This window comes from Aquarana catesbeiana, linkage group LG01, assembly GCF_042186555.1.
Source record: "Aquarana catesbeiana isolate 2022-GZ linkage group LG01, ASM4218655v1, whole genome shotgun sequence".
Classification (NCBI taxonomy): domain Eukaryota; kingdom Metazoa; phylum Chordata; class Amphibia; order Anura; family Ranidae; genus Aquarana; species Aquarana catesbeiana.
In genome coordinates, this window is record NC_133324.1 from 319,533,256 (window position 1) to 319,552,180 (window position 18,925).

At 42.7% G+C, this 18,925-nt stretch overlaps 2 protein-coding genes across 2 annotated transcripts in view; one reads left to right on the forward strand and one right to left on the reverse strand.

Moving 5' to 3' along the window:
* Nucleotides 1-18,925, reverse strand: part of SDS (serine dehydratase) — a 38,492-nt gene that overhangs the window by 12,956 nt on the left and 6,611 nt on the right. The window contains exons 2-4 of the mRNA XM_073630233.1: nt 15,847-16,005; nt 2,588-2,627; nt 1,418-1,557 (exon numbers count right to left, since the gene is read on the reverse strand). Of these exons, the coding sequence (XP_073486334.1) occupies nt 1,418-1,557; nt 2,588-2,627; nt 15,847-16,005 (339 nt within the window). The remainder of the gene's footprint in view (nt 1-1,417; nt 1,558-2,587; nt 2,628-15,846; nt 16,006-18,925) is intronic.
* Nucleotides 18,010-18,925, forward strand: part of LOC141144497 (serine dehydratase-like) — a 139,459-nt gene continuing 138,543 nt past the window's right edge. The window contains exon 1 of the mRNA XM_073630265.1: nt 18,010-18,143. The gene's annotated coding sequence lies outside the window, so the exon portion shown is untranslated. The remainder of the gene's footprint in view (nt 18,144-18,925) is intronic.

Genomic DNA, 18,925 nt, shown 5'->3' on the forward strand with positions numbered 1-18,925 from the left:
AAGACGCCGCGGAGGAGATGCTGGACGAGAACGCCGGAGGAAGAACCAGAAGAGCCAGAAGAACCAGAAGATGAAGCAAGATAGAAGAAAGAAGAAGCATTTAAATAAAGGAATTGTCAAAAACTGTCTCTTGTCATTTTTAACATTTTTGACACTTTTTTCGTGAAATGGTAGGGGTACTTATGTACCCCCTTACCATTTCACACAGGGGGGGGGGGCCGGGATCTGGGGGTCACCTTGTTAAAGGGGGCTTCCAGATTCCGATAAGCCCCCCGCCCGCAAACCCTCACAACCACCGGCCAGGGTTGTGAGGATGAGGCCCTTGTCCTCATCAACATGGGGACAAGGTGTTTTGGGGGGCTACCCCAAAGCACCCTCCCAATGTTGAGGGCATGTGGCCTGGTACGGTTCAGGAGGGAGGGGGGGCCGCACTCTTGTCCCCCCCTCTTTTCCTGCGGCCTGCCAGGTTGCGTGCTCGGATAAGGGTCTGGTATGGATTTTTGGGGGGACCCCACGCCGTTTTTTTTTTTTTTTTTTGGCGCGGGGTTCCCCTTAAAATCCATACCAGACCTGAAGGGTCTGGTATGGAATTTAGGGGGAACCCCACGTCATTTTTTTTTTTAAATTTTGGCCGGGGTTCCCCTTAATATCCATCCCAGACCTGAAGGGCCTGGTATGGAATTTAGGGGGACCCCCACGTCATTTTTTTTTTTTAATTTTGGTTCGGGGTTCCCCTTTGGGGAATTCCCATGCCGTTTTTATCAATGAACTTCTATGTGTATTGTCGGCAATGCAATAGCCGCGGGTAGTTTTAAATGAGTTTTTTCCTTCAAAATGTCATTTTGCTGTCAGACTGTTCTAAACACAGGAAACATGCGCCCCTTTACAGGCATACTATAGACACCCCCCAGGTACGAAATTTAAAGGGATATTACACTTTTATTGATTGACTTTAAGTATTATTAAAATCACTGCTCCTGAAAAAACGGCCGTTTTTAAAACTTTTTTTTGCATTGATCCATGTCCCCTGGGGCAGGACCCAGGTCCCCAAACACTTTTTATGACAATAACTTGCATATTAGCCTTTAAAATTAGCACTTTTGATTTCTCCCATAGACTTTTAAAGGGTGTTCCGCGGCATTCGAATTTGCCGCGAACACCCCAAATTGTTCGCTGTTCGGTGAACTTGCGAACAGCCAATGTTCGAGTCGAACATGAGTTCGACTCGAACTCGAAGCTCATCCCTACTTAGGAGTACTGTATACTTGAAAATAAATAGAATGAGCTTTCAATTTTGCTAGATCCCTTGTAGTGCTGATGCCAAGGTCCACAACAATGATAACATTAAAAAACCACTCCATGCCCGTCATCCTTTTTGTAGATGCAAGTACCATGGCCAATTTTAAGGTAAGCGTACCTCCCCCACTACACACACTGTTGCTCCTTCATCCTTAACCCTCTGAATGGTAAAAGCTGGAGTAGTGGTAGGGACAAGGATGGTGGCAGGAATGGACAGCATGCGGGCACTGTAAGCAGCTGCCAGGCCGGCATTACCACCTGTAATAACAAACAGATGTTAACAGAAAGCTTGATGCGTGTGTAGTATGCTGTAATCAATGTACCAAGGAACATATCTAACAAACTTTTTTTTATGTCTTAAAAAATAAAATGTTCCACTGGGGTTGATTTACTAAAACTGGAGTGTAAAATCTGGTGTAGCTGTGCATGGTAGCCAACTTCTAACTTCAGCTTGTTCAATTAAGCTTTGACAAAAATAACTTGGAAGCTGATTGGTTTCTGTGCACAGCTGCATGAGATTTTGCACTCCAGTTTTAGTAAATCACCCCAATGTGAAAAGCTTCCCTGGTGATGCAGATCGCAACCTAGAACTGTTAGTTTTGGATAGCGTGGGGAAGGATTAGAACCTCTTTCAGGTTTTTATTGCTGTTTATCCCCCATTCAAGGGGAGTTTAAACTGCTTCATTTTACAGGTAATACTGGTAGCATGAAGGAAATAAAGTACACATGAAGGTCACAAAGAAATAATAATTTTCTATCAGAGGTTGTAATCATTTTACATTATACTTTTACATTACCAAAGTAGTTTTTTTTTTTATTGCTGTCTTAGTTATATTTTCCTGTCCCAGGTGGCACCAGTCACTAGAACAGAAAGGGATGGGAGATCTTTTTGACGGGGACACCAACAGTCACAGCAATATAAACCAGACAAAAGGTTCTAACCATTCCCTACTCTATCCAAAATTAAAAAAAAAAAAAAAAGTTTTGGGCTGCGTTAACATTACTGGAGTTTAAAGCACAGTAGAAAGAATTCAGTTTAAGCTTTGGCTTAACATTCACTTTAATACAAAAACTGTAGTAAAAAGAATTATAAAAATGATTAATGGTTGTCTGCATGCAACTACCTAAGAAAACCCATGGCTCAAAATAGGGGACTACTGGTTGTTAAGCCATCTTTTTTGGTAACAGTGCTACGTATATGGTAGATTGAGCATACCTGGCATGTGCAGTGCCAACAAAGGTAATAACTGACTATAGAAACAAGAATTTAACCAGTTAGGAAACTCACCTGAGGAGCACACAAAATGGGTACAGCCACGTTCTGCCCACTACAACAGAAGACATTTAACAAATTAAACTTATTACTGGGGATTATTGCAGCATATACAATATTGGCTAGAGGAGACAATGTTCTTCACTATACATTTCAGAAGTGCAAAGTGCAATGATGATTTGCAAAGTACAGTAGTGCATAGCAAACAAATTTGACCCCACATCAGTCAACACAATGCCAAGCTGAATGCCGATTGGCATCTTTGCAGTTCTACCCTTTTTAGTTTGTTCCCATCTTGTTGCTGAACATACCAGAACTTTGACTATATAAACTATTTAGCATAATATTAGACGGGTCAAATAATGACTCAACGGGATCAGGTGGTGGTCTCAGTGAAATCATTACAAAAAAAGTTCTTGGCTGTAGCACTAATTGCATCTTGACACATAAAATGGCTTAGGGACCTGTAGTTTCAACAGGTATAAGTAGTATAAAGAGATAATGCAAGGTAATCCGAAATAGTTACATACAGTAGCTACAGTCTATAGTCTGGTTGGAAAAAAAAAAAAAAAAATCAATAAATTTATGCAATCCTATATAAACCATCCTCTACCCACAGTTGATCCAGAGGAAGACAAAAACCACAGTAAAGCATGATCCAATTTACTCCAGCAGAGGAAAAATTCCTTCCAGATTCTCCAAGAGGCAATCAAATATTTACTTGATCAACTTTATCTATAAATGTTAGTATCTAGTTTATAATATGTACTTTTAGGAAAAAATCCAGGCCTGTTTTAAAGCAATCTACTAATGGCTTATTTGCAAACTTCTGCAAATCTCATCATTTATGAACTTGTTATTTTGTCTTATTTGTAGGATATGAGTTCCCATATGTATGGGACTTTGAGTATTGGGTAGAATTTTAAAAAATGGTATTCAAACCAATTTTTTTTTTTTTTTTTTTTTAATTGTGGACAGGTAGGGCTTTTATGGCAGAAGAGACTATTGGTATCTTCTGTCATTAATGCTTCCCTGCCTTTCAGCTGTAATACACCCCGAGATGCGCATGTGCAGCTCAGCGTGCATTAATGGAATCTGTGCCTTGATGTAACACATGTGCGGGACTGACGTCAGCGCGACTCAGTCATTCAAGTGGCTGAAGAGTCGGAACCCAGAGGGAAGACTGGGTGAAGGTGCAAGTGCCCAGGACCCCAGTGACACTGCAACATTGGAGGGCACATTATGACAAGCAAGTCTATCATAATGTGCTAGGATGTAGTGCATATTAGTAAATTTTGACTTAAACCTGCAGGGTAGCTATATTTTTATTTACCAAGTTTACTACTGCTTTAACTTGTCAAAAGGATTTTTAAAAATTCAACTGAATTCTGCTTATATCTACCTTTATAGTATTCAGCTAAAAAGAGGGTCCCCCTCTCCAACCCCCACTGCAGATACACCAAGTGAAGTTGTTTCACTAATGGAGGAAACGTGCTCACTCCCAAAACAAATCTTCATGATCATGAATGAAAAAAAAAAAAAAAAAAAAACATTATTTTGTACATGTGCAAAAAAAAAAAAAAATAAAGATTTTTGCTTTTAGATGACTGGATAATCAAGTATGTGAAAAACAGTGCTCTGCCACTCCTTTCCAATAATGCTTATACATATACCCCTGCAATTAACACGATATTCCAATACGATCATAAAAATCATGCATAAAAAAAAAAAAAAAAAAAAAAGTACTAGTTACTTGCCGGTAACTGTCTTTCTGGGAAATCTTCCAGGACGGCACACCTGAGAGATGAGAGGCTCCTCCCCACAGGAAACACAATCAATCAACAGCTGTTTTAAGTCCACACCCTTCCCCCTGATCCTCAGTTTGTAGAGAAGTAACTCCTGAACCTGGTTCACAAGGGAAATCATTCCTCATAGGCACTCCCCTTCTAGTGTTCTAAAATTTTCCCTCCTCCAACGGGTGGGAAGTAGGCCTGCCGTCCTGGAAGATTTCCCAGAAAGACAGTTACCGGTAAGTAACTAGTACTTTTCTCAAGTCATCTTCCAGGACGGCACACCTGAGAGGATAATCAAGTACCTCAGGCCTACCTTAGGGTGGGACCACTGCAAGACTCTTGGCGAACCTCGGTTCTGCAGTAAGCTTTACCTTTACTCCATATGCTTGATGAAGGTATCTTAGCTGGATCATGCGGCTGATCTGCCGGTCTACTCCACCGGTGTCCCTGCCTTCTCTGTTTCGGATGCAGGATCTAGGTGGAGTGGGCTCTTAAAGATGGAATCAGAAAACATGTTAAACTTGTAGGTTATCAATGTTGCCTGTCACACATCTACCAACAATGGCCTATTCTGCCTATAGGTGCTGTTTAGAACCACTAAAAAGATTAATCGGAGACCTGTGTTGTAAGACAAGGACACTACATTGATCCATAAGGGGGCCTGTCTTAACACAACCCTGTCCAGGGAAATAAAACTGCCAAAAAAGGGGGGCCCCTGACAGACAACCCCTTTTTGTTCATTTTTAGCTTTACGTCAGCAAAGACTGAAGGGAAAACTACTTAAGGGAAATAGATTAACAAAAACTTAATCCCTGGGTTTAAGGCATGCCCAATCTATAGTTTTACTTACGCCTGAGAGCCTACTCAGGAGATTAACATCTATAGCAGGAGAAGAACACTCATATTGCTACATCTAGTTTTGCTAGAAGGGCAAAATGAAGGCCATGCACCGAGCTGTAACCTATTTGGTCGGGTATACATGTTCATACTTCATCTTCTGAACCGAACTTCCTAAGTTCTTATTAAACAGGGCGATTCATTATCGCCTTCCTCCAGTGACCCATAACTCTACTGGGCTTCAACCCTAGGAAATGGCTCTGGCATCCCTGAATGTAAGGGGTCGAGGCTTTCTGACATGTGACATCTGCACCAGAACTCCTGGCCCTTTCACGGAAGAGTTGGCTGAAATACAAAAAGGTGATACATGTATTATTAATATCACAAATAAAAAAGAAAAAAAAAAATCATAGATTGTGGACATAGCACAATAGATTTAGACAGAAAGGACACAAGCATAGACATCAATGTTGTGTATCTGAGTGTGACTAGCTAAACCAAAATATCAAATATGGGAAGAGACCCAAATCTGAACCTCACAGTCTGGTTTTCTGATGTGCGGCCAATATGTAAGCATTAAGACACAAACACACCTTAAATGCTGCGCATTTCTGAAGTGCAGCTAGCTAGGTCATAACTGGTAAATACAGAAAGGACGGGAACCCCCTTTTACAGTGGCGTTTTACTGATGTACAGCAAAACAAGGCTATAAAGAGAAGACAGAAAGACCCAAACTTCTATGTTGCGTATTTATGACGAACCACCAAGTACAGTTATAAGACAATCCTTCCTGTTATGCAGTTCTGTAGTGCAGTTACATAGAACCAACAGAGAAAGAACACAAGCAACCTACAGCATTGTGTTTTTCTGAAGTGCCATAAGGCAAGGCAATATGAAACAGAAAGCACCAACAAGCTTCAATGTTGAGTACTTCTGCTGTGCAGCAACATAAAAACAAACAACAGACAGCCTTTACAGCTGCGATCTTTCTGGTCTACTGCAAAATAAGACAATAACTCCACAATGAGTATTCCTGCAGCATTGCAAAACCTGAACCAGAAGGGACAGATAAGCTTAGGGTTCCCACACCCGTGCGACCCAACCTGCCACTTGGGACTGCAAGACGCATGAGAAGTCATACTATGGCTTCCAAAGGGTATCATTCGTGACTGTGCGACTCCAGGTCGCAGCGTATCCAGCAGTCCCTGCTTACGGAACCACAGACCTCAAGATTACACAGGTCGCAGGAAAAGCAGTTTTCGGGTCGAACAAACAAGGGGTCCCCATGCTGTGGCTCCCTGGAGGAGTGCAGCCAACAACCCCCTACTGTGTATACCTAAGAAACAGCAAGGAAGATCAATGAGAAACACCACTTACTGCTGTGCCTTTCTGATATACGGACGATAAGTCAGTAAATATAGGACATACAGGACACAAACCATGTTCAATCTTTGTGTATGTCTGATGTGTAGCATATACCAATACTGAGCAGAGATGTCATTACCCTCAATGTGTCTCCCTGCTGAGCAGCAAAAACAAATCAGAAAAAGACAAACAACCTTCACTGTTGTGCCCTTTCTGATATGCAGCCAATAAGGCAGTAAACCTTCAATTTTGTATGTGTCTGATGTGCAACAACAATCTTGAATAGAGATAGCACATCCATATTCAAGTGATTTGGCATGTGACTCAACATGTCAAATCGCATGCCTAAAATTGGCAGCCATTGCCGTTAATAGCACTGTCTGAATCAGCCCGGGCCACTTTGTGGTGCTGCACTGATTACCAATGGCAGTATGTGTACTACCCCTGGCACAGGTTCAATTTTGTATTTTCCAACAAAATCAGGACCATCCGTCATCACTGCTGCCTTTCTGATAAGCAACCAATAAGGCAGTGATACAGGACCCACAGACAGACCTCAATCTTGTATATCTCTGATCGGCAATAATATAACAGTTCTGAATAGAGATAGCACATCCATATTGAAGTGATTTGGCATGCAACTCAACATGTCAAAGTCGCATGCCTAAAATCGGCAGCCATTGCTGTTAATAGCGCTGTCTGAATCAGCACGTCACTTTGTGGTGCTGCACCGATTACCAATGGCAGTATGTGTACTACCCATGGCACAGGTTCAATTTGTATTTTCCAACAAAATCAGGACCATCCATCTTCACTGCTACCTTTCTGATAAACAACCAATAAGGCAGTAATACAGGACCCACAGACAAACTTGCAACAATCTAACAATTCTGAATAGAGATAGCACATCCATATTGAAGCAATTTGGCATGCCACTCACATGTCAAATCGCATGCCTAAAAGCGGCAGCTATTGCCGTTAATAGCACTGTCTGAATCAGCACGACGCCACCTTGTGGTGCTGTACCGATTACCAAAGGCAGTATATGTACTACCCCTGCCATCAATCTTTTCTGCTGCCTTTCTGATAAGCAACCAATAAGGCAGTAATACAGGACACAAAAACCCCACAGACAGACCCCAATCTTGTGTAGGTCTGATGTGCAGCAATATAACAATTATGAGCAGAAATGTCATCACCAGACTCAATGATGTGCGTTTCTGGCGTGCGGCACAAAACCAGAAAGTACAGACCACCTTCCCTGTTGTATTTTCTGATCTGTAGCCAAACAAAGCAGTACCTTTAGGATATAAAGGACACCCAACAAGCTTCAGCAGCGATGTCACAAATCTCAATGTGTACTTTAGTTGTGCCAAACACCCCAGCAAGGACAAACCTTCACTACTGAGGTCTACTGGTGAGCAGCCAAGAAGGAGTCATGGTGTATCCCTTTATGAAATAACCAAACAGGGGCAAATTATTTCATAGGCATAGCCTGGGCTGTAGATACTAATCCTTCACCACCAGTGAAGGAACCAATCCTAAAATGGTTGGACACCTTACTATAGTAGCTGTTGTCCTACCTTACCTCCGTAGATTGAGCAAACGCTAGCCAGCTCATACACGGGTGGGGCTGATCAGTAACTAAAATCTCAATGAGCCCAGCCCTAGAGACCAATATAAGACCTCAAAAAAGGGTGGTTACCAATTTAGCCTGGAGGTAAATAGCCACCTGCAGCCCTTAAAGAAGCAATCATATAGCCATCTAGCTCTTGCATATGTTTGCACAGAAAATCCTTAATCAAAGGATATAGGAAAAACGATTTATGGTAAATCGCTTTTAGATCTGTCACTGAGTGGACTGTAGCCCAAACCAACAAAAAGGTTTTTCTTACCCCCTGCATTAAAATATAACCACAATGTAAGAGTGGAGTGTGAGGTTGGAGCTTATGAAAAGTTACCCATAGCAAGCAACCCCCAAAAAGGAAGATCTGTCACAAGGGAACCCCTACTGTGCCACACAGAAGCTTGGTCCCTGCCACATTGTTGAAAGTTAGGTCAGCTTTTAAGCATCTTGGAGCAACTTTAAGCAGATTCCTAGCAGCTGGGCTAATAGGGCCAGATAACCTAGTGCACCTGCTGAGCAAGGGAGCTTACTCCTGAATCCTTCAACCATTGCACCATTAATAACTTGTTCAGTGGTATACCTGGCCAGTAAGGAACTCTTTGTTCTACCAGGTCACCCTCTTTGCTGTATTCACCCCTACTAATGTACCACAACCGGGTATGTAGGGAGAGGCTGGCAACCTACTGTTGTGATAACCACAGTGTCTCTGCTATAAGAGGGAGCTGTGGCTGGTGGTTTTTAGCAGTAGCTTCTGGGCTATTTTGTTATGGAGACCCCAGGTCCTGCACTGCACCACTCAGTAAATACAGGTGGAAGGGGAAAAAATGCCTTACCTACCTCTTTCCCATCTGAGGTGGTTTAGGCACACTCGCTCCTCTGCACCACTTGTCCACCATACAGCATCTCTGATGTAGGAGGGAGCTGTGGCTGGTGTCTTTAGCAAAAGCTTCTGGGCTATTTGAATCCAGACCCCAGGGGAGATTATCTCAAATGCCCAGAAACCATCTGGCTGGGATTGGGGATTTTTGACTCACCGTTGTCGTCTTCCCCTTTTGCCACAGCCACCGGGCTTGCTTTTCCATCCTTATGGTCCACACGCAAGGAGGATAGCCGCCAAAGTGCCCCCCCCCCCCACAACTGCTGTCCCTTTAGGGAGCTGCAAGGTTAGGCTGTGTCCTGCTCTGTCCAGTCAGTATATACACATGGGGGGGGGGGGGGGGGCGCAATGCCGTACGTTCCTCATTCCCATGAGGTGGTTTAGGCAGACATTCACCATAGTAAACTGGTGCCTCCTCGAAAGGAGGATGTGGGCGCCTGCTCCTGCTGACTCTCAGCCTTCCCTTCTGGGTAAGAACGCGGGTCGTTCAGACGGTGCCCTCCCCAGCAGCCCACGCGAGCTACCAGGGACCCAGGAGTCAGGGGATACGATCCCCCTGGAAAGAACCGACGGCCAGCACCCCCGTCTGAACGGACGCCCGGACAGGTAAGGGGGGGGGGGAGACAGGATAAAGGCCCCTGAAGTTCTGGGGACACCACTGTACCCAGGGGCCTTCAGCTCTCAGGGGGGCTTTCCCAGTTTCTGCTGCCCCCCCTGAGGAAAGGATAGGGGAACCCCCCGGGAAGGATAAATATATCCCGCCAGACCCAGAGGCTTCCCAGGCATTTGGTCCAGCTCCCAGGGGGAGACCATCAGCCCCAGGCTTCGGTCATTTGGAAAAAAACAAACAGTTTCGCCGTGTAGGGAGAAACACAATCAAAAACTGAGGATCAGGGGGAAGGGTGTGGACTTAAAACAGCTGTTGATTGATTGTGTTTCCTGTGGGGAGGAGCCTCTCAGCTCTCAGGTGTGCCGTCCTGGAAGATGACTTGAGAAAAAAGTCTGTCTAATCACTCCACTTTGTACTGTGCTTTTAACAGCATCTTTGTTAGTCCACTCCACACACTGCAGACAAATAACACCAAGTGTTCCTTTGTTCACTCTCCACCACCACTTGTGCTCAAATACCAGATGTGCTCTTCTCTTTGACCTATATGTTCCAACAGCTCAAAACATGCTTTTTGCCCCTTAAGGCAGTGGTCATCAACCCTGTCCTCGGGGCCCACTAACAGGCCAGGTTTTATGAATTACCTTGGGGAGATGCAGACTAGAATACTGCAATCACCAAGCAGCAAATTAAATAACCTGTGATGTATTTCAGTTATCTTGCAAACCTGGCCTGTTACTGGACCCTGAGGACAGGAGTTGATGACCACTGCCTTAAGGGATCGGTTAGCCCCCAACTCCAGAAGGTGCCTGCCCTCATCCACTTCTCAGAGTAAAAGAAAAAAAATAAAAACTCCATAGTGCCATGTTTTATCACTTGAAAAACAATAACCAACTTTGCTACTGGGCACTTTCACCCCCTTCCTGCCCAGGCCAATTTTCTGCTTCTGGCGCTGTCACTTTGTATGACAATTGAGCGGACATGCAACACTGTTCCCAAACAAAAATTGTATCAATTTTTTGAGACACAGCTTTCTTTTGGTGGCATTTAATCAGCCCTGAGTTTGTGCGATGATGAAGTTGCACTGATGGGTGGCACTGATTATCAGTGTAAATGTGCCTGTCAGAATTGCCGGTTACTGGCTCTCCTTTCCTCATGCTGTGACAGCACGTGAGGAAAGGACTGCCAATAACCAGCAAGTCTGTTTAGCTGTGTCCAGTCACATCATAATCACATGGTAAAGTGCTGCTGTGATTGGCCCTTTACTGATGCACTGATATGTGGCACCAATAGGCAGTGCATGATGAAAAGGAATGCAGATAACCTGCAAGTGTGTTTACATTGTGATCAACTGATTGGACTTGGCTGATCACACGGTAAAGGGCTGCGATTGGCCCTTTACCCGATCTCTGATCAGTCGTGTACGAATGACAGCAATCACATAGTGCACTGTATGCGTGCCACAGCGGGCGCATGGTTCTGGGAGGACTTCCATGGATGCCCTCCCAGAACTGGACGACCACGCAGCAGCCGTCTATTGGCTATAGCAGGGTTGGGAAGAGGTTAAAACCAATTTCACATATATCCACTCACATGTATAAGTACACTGTGCACCAAAGATAAAGCTCCTTTAAAAACAATTTTTGCAGTGTTACCAGCAATCGGTATAAACCTTTAAAGAAGAATACTTTCTAGTTTGTCTCCACTTAATGACCTCACCCAAACGCCAGCCAATATGTTTCATCAACAATCTAACTTCCTTAGGCCTAATTCACACCTATGCATTTTTAGTGCTTTTTGCAGATTTCCCATAGGAACATGTTCCATAGGAAACCATGTTAAATGGACTGTAGTGCAAATCTGAAAAATGCAGAAAGCACTAAAATTGCATAGGTGTGAATCAGGCCTTAGGGGCAGTGATTTAAGACACAGAGACAGTCTTTCACACAGAGCTCTGTGTATGAACTACAAGTCTCGACATCCTTTGCAACTGTTGGCTTGTAGTTTTCAATGAACTACCATGGTGCTGTGAGCACTGTGGTAGTCCATTGATTCTTCTTGTCAGAATGGATCGGCTTCCTTGCACGAGGTACGAGCAAGTAGATACAATGACAGTTCTGCAGGTGACTTGCATGGCCTTAGCAATCTGCTGATGCAAGGCTTTACAGGCTCCTGCAACAAATAGATACTTTTTTTTTTGCGCAGGTAAAAGTGCATTATTTTTTGAACATATATTTTTTTAAAGCCACAGATTTAATTTTTATTTAGATTTTTGTTTTTCTTATGATGCATGCTTTTTATTATCATATTGCAGCACTCAAAATTTCTCACTCGCCTGCTCGCATTTGGCAAATGGAATTTAGCTGTGGGAGAGTCTGGATCAGGGGTGGACTGGGCCAAGAGTTTCCTGGCTGATTGCTTCTGGCAGAAGCGGTGCAGCCTTTACAGGGCATCAGAATGGCCCGGGGGCTATTGCCTCCCTGCCCCCTGATGCCCTGTAAAAAAAAGGTTGCACCACTTCTGCCATCAGCCAGAAAACTGTCAGGAGGAGAGCTGGTTGGATCACAGAGACTGGGGATCTCCCGCTGTGACACAGCTTGGATATGAAAGGCTGGCGGCTGTCAAAGTCCGGCCTCCTGGACTGGCTCCTATGAAAGACAGCACACTGGTCCAATGCCGGTCCAGGAGGCTGGACTTTGACTGCGGCCAGAGTTTCATCTCCAAGCTGTGTTACAGGAGAGATCCCCGCTCTGATCTGGCCCGCAATCCTCCCTGTGATCCCTGCTGCACCGATGGGTACTGATGAGGCTGCACTGATATGCTATGTTAATGTTAACATTTATTTTTGTAACTTAATTGCATAAAACATTTAAATCATTTCATGAGATAATTTCGGAGGGTAAGTTTAGGGGCGAAACTAGGGGCAACTGGTGGCAAGCAACTCTTAAGGCCTGACTAGTAGCTCACTTCAATTTTTGAGCCCTGTCACATTGAATTATTGTACTGTTTTATTAATCATGGGTGTAAATGTACAGTGCCTTGAAAAAGTATTCATATCCCTTAAAATTTTACACATTTTACTAAAACTAAAAACAAATGTATTATATTGGGATTTTATGTGATAGACCAACACAAAGTGGTACATTTGTCAAGTGGAAGGAAAATGATAAATGGTTTTCCAAATTTTTTACAAATGTATGTAAAAAGTGTGGCGTGCATTTGTATTCAGCCCTCTTCACGCTGATACTCCTAACGAAAATCAAGTTGAGCCAATTGCCTTTAGAAGTCACTTAATTAGTAAATAGAGTCCACCTGTGTGCAATTTAATCTTAGTATAAACAAAGCTGTTCTGTGAAGCCCTCCAAGAACCTCAGTGAACAAACAGCATCATGAAGGAACACACCAGACAGGTCAGGGATAAAGTTAGGAGACGTTTAAAGCAGGTTTAGAAGAAAAAAAAAAAAAAAAAAACACACCACACCCCACAGAGCACTATCCATCATCTGAAAATGGAAAGAGTATGGCACAACTTCAAACCTACCAAGACATGGCTGTCCACCTAAACTGACAGGCCGGGCAAGGAGAGCATTCAGAGAAGCAGCCAAAGAGGCCCATGTTAACTCTGGAGGAGCTGCAGAGATCCACAGCTTAGGTGGAGAATCGTGCACTCCACAAATCTGGCCTTTATGGAAGGGTGGCAAGAAGAAAGCCATTGTTGAAAGAAAGCCATAATAAGTCCCGTTTGTAGTTTGCGAGAAGCCATGTGGGGGACACAGCAAACATGTGGAAGAAGGTGCTCTGATCAGATTAGACCAAAATTTAACTTTTTGGCCTAAAAGCAAAAACGCCATTTGTGGCGGAAAACACGGCACATCACCCTGAACACATCATCCCCGTGAAACATGGTGGTGGCAGAATCATGTTGTGGGGATGCTTTTCTTCAGCAGAGATAGGGAAGCTGGTCAGAGTTGATGGGAAGATGGATGGAGCCAAATACAGGGCAATCTTAGAAGAAAACCTTTTAGAGTCTGCAAAAAGTTTGCGACTGGGGTAGAGGTTCACGTTCCAGCAAGACAACGACCTTAAACATACAGCCAGATCTACAATGGAATGTTTTATAGCAAAGCATATTCATGTGTTAGAATGGCCCAGTCAAAGTAGTCCAGACCTAAATCCAATTGAGAATCTGCGGCAAGACTTGAGAATTTCTGTTCACAGATGCTCTCCATCTAATCAGACAGAGTTTGAGCCATTTTGCAAAGAAGAATAGGCAAAAATGTTACTCTAGATGTGCAATGCTCATAGAGACATCCCCAAAAAGACTTGCAACTGTAATTGCAGGGAAAGGGGGTTCTACAAAGTATTGACTCAGGGGGCTGAATACAAATGCACACCACACTTTTCAGGTTTGTAAAGAATTTGGAAAACAATTTTTCATTGTCCTTCCACTTCACAATTATGTACCACTTTGTGTTGGTCTATCACATAAAATACATTTACGTTTTTGGTTGTAACATGACAAAATGTGGAAAATTAAAAGGGGTATGAATACTCTTTCAAGGCACTGTATAAGCATTATTAGAAAGGCGTGGTGCTCATTGTTCACATGTATAGATGTATAATGGTGTTAGGGTGACACTGGGGTTGAATTACTAAAACTGAAGAGTGCAAAATCTGGTACAGCTGTGCATGGTAGCCAGTTTCTAACTTCAGCTTATTCAATTAAGATTTGACACAAAAAAAAAAAAAAAAAAAAAAAAAAAAAAAAAACCTGGAAGCCGATTGATTTTTATGCAGAGCTGCACCAGATTTTGCACGCTACAGTTTTAGTTAATCAACCCCACTGAGTGATTGCAGCAACTTTGTAGTTATATATAGGGCACTTATAGTTTAGTGTGTAGCTGCATGGGAATAAAAAAGGCTTGTTCAGGGCTCATGCACCCAGATGCACCAAATTCTGGCGGTGTATACCCAAATGTACAGGCTGCTGGCCACAGGTGCAGAAATACAAGTCAAGGACAGGCCCACAGCAGCTGCAGATGTATGCGAGTAATCGCACATCTGAGTAGCTACAGGAAGTTTGCATTAAAGGGCCGCTCACCTTTCCCTGTAAGCATCTGTCAGTCTGTCATCGATTTGTATAGGCTGCTACCAGCGGCTATATGGCAACACCTCTGGATCCCAGTCAAAGAAAAGCACTGAATTCTGCGGATGTACACCCAAATGAGTTCATGTGCATGAGCTCTACAAATTCACATTGCAAAGCGAAAATTCACTCATGGCTTAGCGATTGAGGTGGCACTGTGCTCCCCCCCACCCCCTGCACACGACTTGATATTCTTTGCAAAGCGAATTTTCACTTTATCTCACCTCATTCAGTAAAAATGCATTTTGCAAATTAAAATTCCACTTTGAAAACTCTACTTCAAGCAAATTAGGGTCACTGCTTCTGCTTTTAGTAGTTTTGCCAGTGGAGGCCTGTGCATTGTGGGCACACGGGTGCCGCCCCTGACACCGCCACTGCCCTCCCTATTAATGTGCCCGGCCCCCCTCAGGACGCCGGACACATGAAATACTATGGCGGGGGGGGTGTGCATTTTGAAGCACACGATTAGAGCCAGAGGCGCCAATAGGCTGCAAAATAGGGTGGGCACCCTGTTGTGTGGCATAGCAAATGAATTTTCGGTATTTTCACACTTGCGTTCCTCCCTGCCAGTCAGCAGGCAGGTCAGTGAGACCTGTCTCCCGATTGGCTAAAGCATTAGGCGATCCTATTGGATGCCTAACACTTTGGCGGAAGAGGAGACACACGGCGGAGGAAGCCTGATGGGCCGAGCAGACACAGGAGTCGCCGTTTCCCACCACTACAGGAGGAGGAGAGCCCAGTCACTCCAGGAGAGGAGCAGATCCCCGCCACATGAGCGGTAAGTTCCGCCGGACCAGCTGCGGACCAGCTGCGCTCTGGCTGCAATTGACAGGCACAGTGAGGCTGCTATTGATGGGGGGGGGGGGTTCAGGTTTGCGTCCTCCCAAAAAATTGAGCACCGGCCGCCACTGAGTTTTGCCATTTAACACTGGGGGAGACCTATTGAAGTTAATCTTTCCAATTTAATACTCAAATGGACACAAAATCAAAGTCTGCTATTCGTTCATTGGCTGTTTACTAACCGTCTTACACAGATGTCCAATGCCGCGAATCTTGAAAGAACCCGTTGGCTGAGCATTATCAAGTTTTAGATAGACTTTGGTGCCGGACAGTTTGGACAATGGCACACTGTTTCTGAGAGGGGTATTCAGATGAAGACTTCTAATATCTGCCATCTTGACCTACAAAGCAAAAGAGAAAAGTTCTAAATAGCAGGGGAATGTGGCTAGCGTTCCTTCATTAGTACAGCCTATTCTACTAATGGGAATGGACAGCCAAGGACTGATGGGAACATATAATATAAAAGTAAAGGGCTGCGTGACGGCTATAAAAGTCTGTGTAATCAAATAATGCAGCCACGGTATCTGAGCACTGGTTGTACATTGATGTTCTTGGGTTTAGATGTGCAAGTACAGATATGCACTTGCAATTTGAGGTTTTTATTTTTTACCACACACAATTTATTGAGTTATTAGTACATAAAAAGGATGTACAACAAAACAAGCAAACGTACAGGAGTTGATTTACTAAAGGTAAATAGACTGCACTTTGCAAAGTGTAGTTGCACTCTGCAGGGGCAGTTTCTCCAGAGCTTAGTAAATGAGGCAAAGAGTCACTTTGCAAAGAATACCCAATCATGTGCAAGGGGAAAAAAAAAAAAAAACCCTCAAGCTTTTTGCTTGCACATCATTGGATGATGAAAGTCAGCAGAGCGCCTGCTCATTTACAGAGTGCAACTGCACTTTGAAAAGTGCAAAGTCCATTTGCCTTTAGTAAATCAATCCCACAATGTCTATATCTGCTTAACCATATATCCCAATGGAGAAATGTAGCACCCAACATCAGTGAGGTTATTAAACAGGTTGACCTAGTCTCTACGTATGAACAACATCTAGCATATGGTGCAGGGAAACAATTTGAGCTCTTTTAATGCTTAGTACACACACACACACACACACACACACACACATTAAAATATCGAAAAAATGATGGTCAATTTTTTTTTTTTCTTGGATGCTAGCGAAAACAAATAGGTTACTAGAGTTACGAAAATTCTCGTACGACAGAATACAAGTTTGGAAGTGATGCACTGTATTCTTTTGTTTCCGAGCATTCGTGGTCTTAGTCACTCACATTTTTTCGTACAAATACAATTACATGAAAATTGTTTCTTCTGTTATCTTACAAAAAAAAAAGTGTTTGTCCCTTTGGATATTTTCACTTGAACTGTCACGATCCACTCTCGAAAGTTGTGTACTAACGAATAGATTATCGGATGATCGCTCCGAATGCGTTTTTTTCTCCAATATTCTCATTGTGTGTACTAGATATAAATGTCAGACACGCTATTCTTGCCCAAAGATATCCTTGGGACACCAGTGTCAGAATCAGCTGAAAATTCCTGGCTTACTATCCTTACCCTTTATTTACATTGCACAATCAGATGATGTAAAAATGGTACAACAGAGTATACAGTACCTTCCATTATTGCTAACAAAACAAGAGTTAAAAAAAAAAAAAAAAAAAAAAAAAAAAAGGGTATTATTCAGCTCCTTAGAGATTGTGTTCAGATAACAGGAAATACAAAAGGCTTGGGGGGGGGGGGTTAAGCCATATGTAGCTCAATGGAGATGACCGTGGGAACACATGGAAGGTATTAGTGTGCATTTTAAACTGGCCATACACTTTAGATTTTACGAAGAATGTCTGTACAAACATTTGTACAAAAATTCTCAGTATAGTCGATGACTTGATGAATGTCCTTAAATGAAAACTACATACACCGTTTGCTCAAGAAAAAAGGTTCTAGCCTGCTCCTTCAAATTTTCCTATCATTGCAGTTGGAAGCTAACCTCACTAACAATTAGAAAAATCAAACGAATGTTCTTAAAATGAAAACATTCTAACAAAATTCTACTAGTACATATCCAGTTTTAGAATGGTTCTGAAACATTTCAGTAGTCAGATATTTCTTCTAACCAAACGCAGTCTGAAAATCTATTGTCACTTCAGACCTTAGCGCTGGTACATATCCACAGTAGATAATACATTGTATGCAGTTACATAAAAAAAAAAAAAAATAAATAATAATATAGATCTAATCCCAGGAACAAAAAAAAAAAAAAGTAACAGTGTTTGAGTTTTAGTCTTCAGTTAGCCCTGGCTCACATACACGTAAAGGACAGTTTCCTAGATACAAAGACTTTTGTAAAAGGGCAGAATTCCCAGGATTCTCCTTGGGTACCAGTCCCAGAACGAACGTCTAATTAGTATGCACAGTGGCTACAAGCAACACGCAAGACTACCACTTGCTGTACATGTAAGTCCATAAATACAATGCTATTTAATGTTTTATTAAATGGAATATAAACTGTCAGCGTAACACACAATGAACAGCCTTTAATGATCTTTAGGTTTAGGAAAAAAAAAAAAAAAAAAAAAAAAAAGGGGAAGCAGCAATGTCAAACCTATATAGATTTGAAGTTTTTTTATATGCCTAATTAATGTTTATAATATGGACATCTTCATTGTGTGATAGTATAGAATATGGTAACTATTTTGTATAGAAAACAAAATGTAGCTTTCCTCCATCTCAAACTTCTTCTGTACCTGATAGAACTGTTCATAACACCCAAATAATCACTGCTTCCCACATCTATTGCTTTAGGTGCCCATAAACCAGCTTTCTCAAAAACTTATTACAAGCTTTTATTTAGTGCTGGCAATTTTTGCAGTGCTTTACATATAATGTACATTCACATCAGTCCCTGCCCTAAAGGGCTAACAATCTAAGATCCCCACCTTGCATGCACATAGAGCCAATTTACTAGCATGTTTTTGGAGTTTGAGTGGAAACCCCCAAAAGCACAGGAAGATCATGTAAACTCCATGCAGTTAGTCTCTTGGTTGGGATTTAATCCAACAACCCTAGTGCTGCAAGGTAGAATTGCTAACTAACCCACTGTGTTGCAAAGAGGAACCCTTAAAATAGCTATCTGGGTTCAGGAAACCCCTGGTAATAAATGGTACATCTACAGCTCACAGTATATTACTGTGATGGTTGATGGGAAGGAATTTGTCAGGCTCATAAATTCAAACTTA